The sequence below is a fragment of the Vigna radiata genome, unplaced genomic scaffold (assembly GCF_000741045.1).
Source record: "Vigna radiata var. radiata cultivar VC1973A unplaced genomic scaffold, Vradiata_ver6 scaffold_149, whole genome shotgun sequence".
Taxonomy (NCBI): Eukaryota; Viridiplantae; Streptophyta; class Magnoliopsida; order Fabales; family Fabaceae; genus Vigna; species Vigna radiata.
Window position 1 is genome coordinate 279,875 of NW_014542731.1, and position 11,726 is coordinate 291,600.

The following is an 11,726-nucleotide window of genomic DNA, read 5'->3' on the forward strand; positions in this document are numbered from 1 at the left end:
TACAACCTTCATCTGTTCTTGGAACTCCAGTTACCACTAACATGCCTTTGACTTCTTGGAACCATAACGCTGAGCCACCAGCAAATGTGCCAAATGTTTTGTTTTGCATTTTTCTTTTTGTTATTAAAATATGTATTCATTATTGAGGAAGGCTCTATTAAGATAGAAAGTTTTTGGGTTTGTTATACGACATGGACCGGAGCGACAAATACTGTTCCTCTACTGTTGCTATAGCAGTGGCCAAGGCAAGCCAAATAAAGGTTGGAATACTCCTTTTTTAATTTGAACTTGATTCTCTTGAAGTTGACATAATGGCTTAATCATGAGATATTTAACACGAACTTATTGTAAAACTTAAAGAATGAAGTTTTGGATAATGGGGGCACTTCAGTTTTGATTGAACTAAAACATAAAACCAAAGATTTACACTTTGTCGAATTGACGACAATGAAATTCATGTGACAATGAGAAAGAAGTATGACAAACATGCATGAGACACTTTGATATTTTTTTAATTTACCATTGTTAAAAGACGGTGACAATCGTTTCCATAATATGTGCAACATACTACGTACTTATCTGTCTGACCTACTACTAAATGATTGAACATGTTATATGGATGTGGTCAACCTCAAATTATAAAATTGACCATAAAAATTTAATCAATCTTAATTAAACTTACTAAATTTTAGACTTTTCGTCCAAAGTTGAGGGCTGTTTATTGCAGTTAGTCCTAAGATCCTAATGATTTTAGACGACACATAGTGGATAGATCAAGTTACCGGTACTGTAATACTTAATGAAAACCTCTAAATGAACTGCATTCGTCTACTCGGCATTAAGAAACATTCCTCATTATTAAAGTCTGAGTACAGTATTACATTAGTTTAAGCACTCAACCATAATAACAAAACTCAAATCAACATTATAGTTTAAGCACTCCGTAGAAAGGAATAGGCTCAAGAAATTGGGTCATGTTCTAACTGGTAGACTGACGCAACTCAGGACGGACAAAGTCTGCATCTGGTGGCACTGAAATGTCCACTGTAGGTCTCAATTGAGCACAAAGTTCAATGGCTCCATGGACTTGGTCTGACAGGAAGTTGCTAATTAGGTCTTTGTTGATAGGAGCTCCATTGTCCACAGCCACCAAGGCCTGCTGGGTTAGGATGTAATCAAATCGGGGAGCCCATTTCCTTGAACCCAACCTTGCTGTGGTTGAACAGTTATCAACCATGAAAGAAACACCGCGAGCATGCATGAAAGGATTCAAAGAATCCACAGACTCAATCACACTCTCGTTAATGATTTCAGAGTAAGAATGTCCCTTCTTCCTCAAGATCTCAATCTGGAATTTCGTAATCAAAAATTTAAAAAGCAAAACAAAATGTCAACTATATGTTTTAATGCTACCCGAGCAAAGATAAACAAGAAAAAATAGAATGAATATCGAAATTCATAGGAAAACATTCCATCCTTTGTTAATAGTAGATGACTGTCAGTCCCAATTCCCTAATTTGAAGATAAAGTTCATCTAAAGATGCAAGTCGGGTGTTTTTTTTTTCCCTTGTACAATTCTTAGTATGCAAGAATGGCTGCATTTGATGAATAAAAAATTTAGTTTCTCAGGAATCTTAGATAGAGAACGATTGATTTCATCGTTTGGTTTTTTTTAAAAGAATATATTGTTAGAAATAATATTTTTATGAATTTTTATTGTTATGCTTTCCATAAATTTATGCTAAAGTGAGGTAAAATCCAACTTTTGTGATTTGTGGTTAAAATAACAAATTAATTTTATTTGATCATTTAACATGAGTTTCACCTAACTAAGACTTTACAGTTTTTGTTGTGCCATGTACTCGTGATATTCATTATGAGTGTCACCCCAATAAAACTTAAGAGTGAATATTGCTACTTCGGAGATATTCATGCTCCAACATTTTCCCAAATTTATCAGTAAATAAGGCCAACTTGCCGCAGGGAATACATAATACCAACTCCTAACAAAAACAGCTTGAAAATTTGCTAACAGAATAAGTACACATACCTGCGCCATCATTAATGCCACATAGACACCGGCCGTAAACGGATATAATGGGCCTAGATCACCCGGTGGCCTTGTAGATCGGACACGCTCACCAACCTTCCACATCCTGGTTTGATCAATTTTTCCCATGGGAAAGGCAGGCAGACCCTCTTTCTCCTGTAAAATACAGGTACAGTTTAGATATTGCACAATGCCCAGCTTTAAATGGAAAGTGAATGTGCACTTACATAAAAGCGACGTCCAGCCAAGACAACGCTGCGAATCTCACTCCCAGCAGCAATATCCTCATAGCACTCGTACAAAATGTCCATGCAGGGATAATATGAAGCACTATATGCTTTCTCAAATTCCCTTTTTCCATCTTCAGATAAAGCATTGTATACAGCTAACATGCCCTATACAGACAAAAAAAGAAGTTAATTCAGAAGCACAAATTCACATGCTCTGGGAAATGCTTTGTTATTATGTTTCAGAGGTGCATAACAGTAACATTGGAAATGTGGAATGTAAGTATCTAAGCCTGGGGTTCTATTTCCAGGTGATTTTTTGGCTGAAACTTGAAATGGTGAGGCATATCTTGTACTATACCACACCCATTCAGTATTAATAATATCTTTGCTTCTTTAAAATAAAACATAATTAGGGGAAAAGATCCAAAGAGACAAAATCACTAAAATATGAGTATGAGATCACAACCTTAGTCGAGATGATTCTAGATATAGTTCCAGTAATGCTCTCAACAGTGTTGTTATATGCCAAATCTTCATTCATTCCATGTTCAGTGTACCTCCTAAACAAGGATTCCACAACACCATGAACAGCCCCAAGCAAAATGCCTATAAACCATAAAAGCAGAAATTAGGCAATAAGACTTGAAAGACAACATCAAGGAAGTAAGAGAAAGACTCTTGCCTCTCTCTCCAAAGATGTCACTCCTGTATTCCATCTCTAATGTCGTGGCAAATGTAAAAGGGGAACCAAGGGCAACGGACCATGCCAGAGCAACATCAGTAGCTCTGCCATCCACGTCCTACAAGTAATGATGGAGCTCAGACCCAGAAAATAATTAATACAAATATAATGATTCCCAGAAGGGACAACAAACGGAGGGAAATAAAACGAAATAAAAATACACCACACCTGGTGGACTGCAAAACTTGAATTAATTCCAGCCCCATTTATCTCTTTGCCTTGGACATACAGTCTCCTTACAGAAGGACCCATACCTTTCGGGCATACAGCAATTACACTGAAGTGCTTTGGAAAATCAAGTCCCATTGACTGTAAATGCCCAAGAAGAAAACCATGTGACAGCCCAAGTATGCTATTTGGCTTCATGTAGGAAAATATTTTTTCATAATTGTCTGCCTGCATTACGTGAATAAAAAAGAATTAGAAAGACACCAAATATCAGGAAACTTCAAAATCACTGCAGCATTAATTGAGCAACTAGTTCACTACTATTGCCAAAATAGCATAATTTGAAAAATTAAGATATCACCACAATAACTTTAATACGTCACCAAAATTATTTACAAATAATTAAATGAGCCTCTCTTCAATTAACTAACCTGTGCAGAATCAGAAATCAACAGCAACACAAGATCACTGCCTGAGATGGTTTCCCATATGTCACCCAGAGTTCCATTCTCCTCACTAAAACCAGCTGCACGAGCCTCATTAAAGGAACGAGAACCTTTCCTGAGGCCGACCTGCATTGCCAAAACATCATGTTAAATTAAACGCAGTTTCAACATTCAAGAGTGACCAATCAATTAAATCAACCTAGGATCACCTTAACCACAATATCAGACTTTGCATCAGCAAGAGAGTCACGCAAATTCTGTGCCTGTGCAGGTCCCTGGTGAAAGCAGTTAAAACAATCCCGTTAAACAAAAGTTATACACAGTACTGAACAAGTAAAAAGAATAATATAATCAAACAATAATTTTAGTCTTTCAAAAAACTATTTTTGGGACTACTAGTCCTACAATTATTCGAACCATGGTCTACTTGAGAAAGCCGTCTGGCAGTGCTTCCAAAAAGATTGACTACAGGAGAGAATTCCAATGTGGAAAAAACAATATTTTATTTTAATTTTGTATCAGCATTTTAAGAACTTTATATTTTATTTGAGTTTAATAATATATTTTCACTGTAAATCGATCGGATGTCATATTTAACATATCACTATGCAGTACTCGCTATAAAACTCATCAATGTCACTGTATAAAACTAATACAGGAAAAACCACTATATATTATCATTAAACACATTATTTATTAAATTTCCAAAGTCCAAAACCAAAATAAACAAATCCAGAAAAATCAAAACCAAAATTTTCCGCATATATTTCCATAAACGAACAAACTTATCACTTATTAATTATTAAGGGCATGTTAGAATGTTAGGATAAGCTTTTATGTAAACATCTTTAGAAAAAACAAAATAGATAAACTTCACTGTAAGCTACAACCACCTTAAACTAAACTTAAAATTTATATATGTTTAAAAATTAATTTATATAAACTAAAAATTAGTTAAATTTAACTTATAGTAAACCTTGTTTCATTTTTTTTTTTCTGACAACTGCTTAGAAAAAATCTTCATCCAAACATGTCCTAAACCGTTTTCTACCTGCGAACCCCATCCGATGACACCAATCTGCTTAATCCCCTTGAAAGCAGCCGGCAGTAGAGGGAACAAGTCCCTCCCTCCTTTCACAATATACTGCATGCAAAAAACCAACTCCGAGGTCATTTCAGTTTTTCACTAAACTAACCGAATAAAATATTCACAATAATTAACAATTAATTATTTAATTAGCGAGAAATTCTGAGCACAGCGGGGCAGAACCTCGTCGTGTCCGGCGAGGTTAATCTTCTCCTTCAGGAAAACGGAGGTTTCGAAGTCCAGCGAGGGTGGCGGGGCCACGGCGGGCGCGGCCACATTGCGAGCACCGAGCGCGGCCATGGAGAGGGGCCTGAATTGGAAGACAATATTGGAGAACGCGCGTTTGGGAAGCGTGACGAAGGTTTTGGTGAGGACGGGCTTAGCGTAGAAGGTTCTGGAAGTGGCGCAGAGTGAAGTAAAAGAAGCGGTTGTCGACATTTTATAGGCCAGAAAAAATAAGTAACAGCGGAGACGCTAACAATCGGCGCAGCAAAACGGTGTGTTTTATGCGCAGGGATTAGCGCCACACTCGGCTAACCTGCGCCGCGTCGACACGACACGATGTTGTGCTGCGTTGTTTTCTTTTCTTATCTGCTACCTAGATATTTTTATTTGTTTTCGTGGTTTGCAACCACACGTGTTATATGAATTTTTTATATATATATTTTATAAATAATAAATATGGTAACGTAATAAGTAACTATTCTTATCTGTGATGCATATTTTTATTAGTGGATTCTACATAGACCAATTAAACTAGTGGGTATACTGTTTGTGATCATTATTGCTTTTGACATTAAAACAATAAGAATGGATATCCTTTTTACTTTATTAAAGCATATTTCATGATTTATTAGAGCATTCACAATTTATGTATTATTTATAGTTTAGAATTAATGGTATTTTTCATTTTTATGTCTATTGTAATAATTTATTTTTTTATTTATTTTTTGTAAAAATTTAGAAAATAGAGTATTAAAGTAAATCGATGTATTAAAATAATGAAATTGAGTATTTTATTTTAAAATAATCTTATAATGTAATAGAATTTTCTAAAGTTCGTCTAATTATCTAAATATCTTATATCTCTCTAAAGCTCTGTTCTCTTTCCTTTCTTTCATATCTCTCTAACTTTTCTCACGATTGGAGCCTTTGTTTGATGATCAGGAGGTACTTAGTCATTACGTCAAGGGCTACAAATCTAACCGATCAATTGGTCGAATTGAGCGGGTAAGCGGTTAACCCCTTTCTTTAGCATTTAGGGTTCTTAATTCTGTAAGAGAAATTTGTTTACATAGATCAAGAGTCCCTCTTATTAAATTTTTGACTCAATTTAGGTTATAAAGTTTATCTTCTATCATCATTCGGTGATTTGTAGGTATTTTTAGAAGTTCCTTGTAGTTCAAGTCATAGTCAGGATATATTCTTGAGTTGTTCAAGTTTGATTGAGGCAAGGGAAGCTAAATAACTACTTTTAATAGAAATATGTGGTGTGAGTTTGACAATTATTATAATTAAACAGTTGGAGTTGGAAAGTGTGACTTTGTGTGAGTAGTAATTGAGTGATATGCATGCTTGGTTGGTTGATGGATGTTATTCATGTATCAAATTTGTTGTATGTATGTTTGTTATGTTGCAGTTGATGTGGATGAATTGAATTGTATAAATTAGATTGTTATAATGGAAGAGTAATCTTGGTTATTAGTGGTTTTGGTCAAAAATGAAGGTTTAAGATAGTAAAAGGGTGAGAAAGGGTTGTTGAACTAATTTGATGGAATTGGGGTTGTTTATGAATTGGTTTAGGGGTTGTATAATACTTGGTGATGTTAGAAAATTTAGTTAGGAGAGTGTAAGGAGAATGAGGTAGAGTTTTACATGGTTTAGAACTCAATTTCGGGAAAGTGAGGTAGTGAAAACTTGAGTTTGGAGTTATGTGTGTAAATGGTTAGTTTGAAGAGTCTTGGTAAGTCGTTTGGGAGTTGTTAGAGTCCCTAAGTTACTTGAAATTATGCCACAAATAGTAGAATTCATTTTGAGTCCCTAAGTTGAGTTTGTGTGAGTTTTTTGGTGAGATTTTGAATCCATATATTTAAATTGAGGTTAGAAGTGTTTAGACAACCTTGGTTAAGTATAATTAGGTGTATAACACAATCTAGGAGGGTTAGAATTTGGGACAAATAGTTGGAATTGGTAAATTGGGTGTAGGTTGCATAATTCTGCAGATTTTGTGCTGCAGATTATGAAGACTCGCTCGGCGAGTGGCTGTGGAGGTTGATCCTCTGTTTGAGGATTCGCATAGCAAGAAAGTGCGCTGAGCGACTGGTTGAGGTTTGGAAGCACTATCAATTTTATTCGAATAACGAATGGGTGAGCTCAGCGAGTGTTTAGGGGGTTTGGACCATTGCCTGAACTTTCGCATAGCGAGTTGGGGGTGCTAAGCGAGAGGTTGAGGTCTGGTACAGTAGTTTAATTCACTCAGCAAGTTGGGTCGCTGAGCGAGTGGTTTGAAGGTTGGGGGCACTGTCAGTGGATTCGCATAGCGAGCTGGGTCGTTGTGCGAGAAGAGTCTAGGGTCGCTCAGCAAGTGTATGCACTAAGCGACTGGTTTAGTTGAAATGTGCTCTTTTCTTCTTTGTTTATGAGTTGAATTCATTATGGATAATGTATGATTATGTATAAGTTGCATGAACATCAAAATCATGAGTTGTGTTTCAAAGTGAAAGTATGATTTCAAAGTGGTGAAAGTAAGTTCCAAAGTGAATCCTCTTGGTGAGGTTCAAGTAAGTTTAAAATGAATGCAGGAGCTCAGCCTTGGGGGTTATCCTAAAACTCCAATGGTCTTTCATTCTCATATAGAGAAGATTGAACCATGTCATGAGGAGTAGCAAGAGGTCTTAGTCTTGGAGGCTTCCAGTATGTTCCAAGGCTCGGAAAACACTAACCTCGTGAGTGTAGTAGGGTGAAACCCATTGGCAATGACTTTGCAAAGCAGTAGAAGTCACCACGAGTGCATAACCCGCCATAGCTCGACAATCATTCTAAGTTCGAATGGTCAAAGTCAGTGTTGTGTCATGCATAAGGGGCTTGTGTTGAGAATGACTATGTATAATTATATGAAATGTAGTTAGTAAATATAATGTTTGTTCTTTTATCTAAACTAGCTTACCTTGTTATTTGTGCTTGTGTTTTGTATGTGTTTGTGTTCTTTTGTTTGCAATGATCATTCTGAGGGTGTGAGCAGACAGAGATGAGGTGTCCCTAGAACAAGCTTTGGATGACAGTGATGCGATAGCTTAGTTTAGTTAGAATAGTATTGTGTATAGTTTTGTAGTAGATGGATGTATATAAAGTTTTAAATTATGTGGTTATTTTGGATGACTGTAACGTTAATACTTTATATAATAGTCTACAATTGTTCTATCTTATTAATTATGTAACGACTATGATATGTTTTATAGCTATATTTTGGGATGTTACATTAATGGTATCAGAGCGGTTCTTTTCTTAGGAACCCTATAGGTTTTGAGTGTGCCTTGCTTGTGCGTGTGTACTCTTAGATATGCCTAATGGTTATCCTTGTTTCTTTTAGTTGGACTAATGACCTTTCTCTCTGTGTAAGCAGAAGATGGAACCTAGGTCTCCTCCTCCCCCACCCACTAATCTTGATGCACCAAACTTGATGCGAATGATGGAGTCCATAATCACTACGATGCAATAACAAAATGTGGCCTTAGTTCAACAAAATATTGTAGCTTTGCAGCAACTGAAGGTTGTTAGGGTGTTAATAGAGGCCACTCAAAGATGGTATGTGGATCTTTTGAGTAGTGGCAAGGCCACATCTGGAACTTTTTTATCTTCTTCCACTCCGCCTCAAGAGTGAAGCCTTGAGAGTTTCTTGCGGCACCGTCCCGCCAAATTTAATGGCAAGGTCAACCCAGATGAAGCAGATTAGTGATTTAGGGATATGAAGCAGATTAGTGATTTAGGGATATGAAGCGTATTTATAATGCAAAGCGGTGTTCAGATGAGAAAAAAAAAATGAAAATTTTTAAGGTTAAATATGTTTTTGGTCCCTTAATTTTCAATGAAAATTGGAATTAGTCCTTCTTCGAAACTTTGGTCCAATTTAGTCTCTCAACTTTAGAAATATGTGGATTTAGTCCTTTTAACCAAATTTTGCTAAATTTATTTAACATTTCAAACGTATTTCATGATAACATTTGAGTTGTTTACATTGTTTGACACATTTTTTCTTCAATATTAATTGAGAAATGTATTTGAAACCTCAAATAAACTTAACAAAATTTGGCTAAAGGAACTAAATTCATGAAGTTCTAAAGATAAAGGACTAAATTAGTCCAAAGTTTTGAAGATGGACTAATTCCAATTTTCACTAAAAAGTAAAGACAAAAAACATATTTAACTCAATTTTTTATATTATAATTGTAATTGAATAAAAAAATTACAAAATATACTACAATCTTCATAAAATAAATTGATTTAATATAAATAGTTACAATATTTTATTTTAAGAATTTGGAATTATGATTGATTTCTTAATAAAAACGATAACTACTACAATTTAGAACTATTTTTTCAATTTTTTTTTTCTTCTTACCTTGAGCGACTTCATATATAATATGATAAGTTTTGAAGTCAATTTACTAAGTTTTTGTTTATATAAACTAATTCACTATAGGCATAGAAAGAAAGGGCAATCTGTAATAGATTTTGTTTGGGTTTGGTTATACTATTTAAGTGAATATGGAAAGAAAGTGGTAAGGTTACTATCATGACACTCACTGTGTATCTTAAATTAGAATACAAAAGTAAAAAAAAAAAACATATATTTTAATAACGATTATTTATGTAAGTTATAAATTATGATATAAAAAATTATATGGTGGCACAATAGTAAATAAGATAACTTTTTTTATGCCAGTTGTATTTATAACGGATATAAAAATGGACGTGGTAATATTTTTGTAATAAAAAAGAATATTTTTATCTTCTAGTTATAATTGGTATGAAAAGTAGCACGGTGACATTTTTGTAATAAATAAGAAAATATTAATTCTAATTATAATCAATATAGAAAGTGGACTTAATATCTTTGTAATAAATAAGAATTACATTGATTCTAATTATAATCGGTATAGAAAGTGGACACAGTGTCATTTTTGTAATAAATAAGAAAAACTTTTATATCAATTCTAATTATAATCTATAGAAAGTAGTTTATTTTTTTTATTATTTGTAAACATAGGGTTCTTAAATCCCTAACCTCATTTTTTTTTGTTGGAAATCTCACATTGACCATAGAAAAATGTCAATTTAAAGTATATAAGTAGATGCAAACATCACTTTAAAAGTTGGTTTTGTAGACTTAAATGAAGCTCTGTCAAAGCTTATATCCGGATAATTGAGTCTAGAGTCAATTGTATGTATGTTTTTATGAATTCTATTATCTTATAAATGTTGTACAAGTATTTGATATAATTCCATTGTATTTAATGCTTACTTTTGAACACTTGCTTACCTTGTGTGTTTTTTTTCTTTTGTGTGTTGCTTCTTTGTTGCAATGATCACCTTTCAATGTGAGTAGAGGATGAGCTAGGTGTTGACATGTCTTAAATGGAGAATGAGATGTTATAGAGTGACGATTAAAGTTTTAGCTAGCTGACTTTTTAATAATTTTTATCTTGTCTTTTGGAAAACTTATATTGTTTTTCTATGTTCTTGTACATATACTATACTAGATAGTTATTACAATGGATAATTCGTTAGCATAAAGATGAAGCTTAAAAGTTTTGGTGATGTCTCAAAGTCAAGTCTCAAGTGCTTAAGTTGTAAGAAGATCTTCATGAAGACTTGTTTTTATGTTAAAGCCTTTGTAATTTAGTATAATTATGTATAGGGTGTTGTTTATCCTTGATTCCATGTATTGTGTGCTTTGAACTTCGTTTTTGGAATCAAAAAACTCTAAAAACACATTTTTGGTCAGGAATAATCATTACCAACTAATGATAATCGATTATTCATAATCTATTATGACTTACCATAATTGATTATCACGACTAACCATTGGAGTTTTTAGGCATGTTTTTAACTGTTGTGCATTCATTAAATGCATAATCGATTACCATAAGTGGATAATCAATTATCACGCGTCAAATAGTTGACAATAGATTTTTGGAGGTGTCCTTAAGTGAGGTCTTTATAAAGATGTTTTAGACTCCCATCCTAACACATACAACTACACTTGTTAAACTAAGTGAAGCGTGATCTAGGGTTTTTGTAACCCTTATGTTGTGGCTTTAAGAACTTGATGTTGGCATGGAGCGAGAACTTTCACTGGGAGTGTGATCGAGTGTTGTTGTTGTTGCTGAGTGAAACATGTCATCCTTTGTGAAGATTCAAATGAAGTGTTTATTGTTCATGAAACATTCGGAAGAGGTGTTCATCCCTTGTGGTTTGCAAGGGAAATGAGTATCATCTATTGGAGTAACAAGAGAAGTGTTCTAAACCCTTAAACTTATCTTTCTATGTGATTGTAATAGTTTATTGGTTTTGTCATAATGGAAGTTAATCTCTGTTTCGGATTAGCAACTCGACGTAGAATCCTTAGGATTTGAACCAGTATAAAACTACTTGTGCAAATATCTCTTTTCCTATACTCTTTATTGTTGTTGATATTATTTGTTAAGTAAATTTTATAAAGAGAGAAGAAAAATTATTTTCAAAGCACAAGAAATCGATTCACCCTGTCATCTTGATAGTCTAAACACACTAACCATTCTGTTGTATTGCTATGACATAATTGTATTAATATTTTATATATTTTCTATTACTTTTTGTGCATTATCAAAATTTATAATATTTTATTTAATAGTTTTTATACTATTAAATGAAATGTTACAATATTTAACTTTAATAGTTACTTTATGTTAAGGACAAAATCACATACACACCCAAAAACTCTTATGTTTTGAAGTTTAATCAA

At 33.9% G+C, this 11,726-nt stretch overlaps 1 protein-coding gene across 1 annotated transcript; it reads right to left on the reverse strand.

The window, feature by feature from the left end:
* Positions 1 to 800: 800 nt before the first annotated feature.
* Positions 801 to 5,322, reverse strand: LOC106780638 (ketol-acid reductoisomerase, chloroplastic). The gene is made up of 10 exons (XM_014668934.2): positions 4,907 to 5,322; positions 4,688 to 4,780; positions 3,846 to 3,911; positions 3,622 to 3,762; positions 3,191 to 3,418; positions 2,963 to 3,080; positions 2,747 to 2,886; positions 2,278 to 2,445; positions 2,051 to 2,206; positions 801 to 1,348 (listed from the first exon to the last, which is right to left on the reverse strand). The coding sequence occupies exons 1-10, from the start codon at positions 5,159 to 5,161 to the stop codon at positions 980 to 982; spliced, it is 1,734 nt and encodes a 577-aa protein (XP_014524420.1). The 5' UTR covers positions 5,162 to 5,322; the 3' UTR covers positions 801 to 979.
* Positions 5,323 to 11,726: the final 6,404 nt, after the last annotated feature.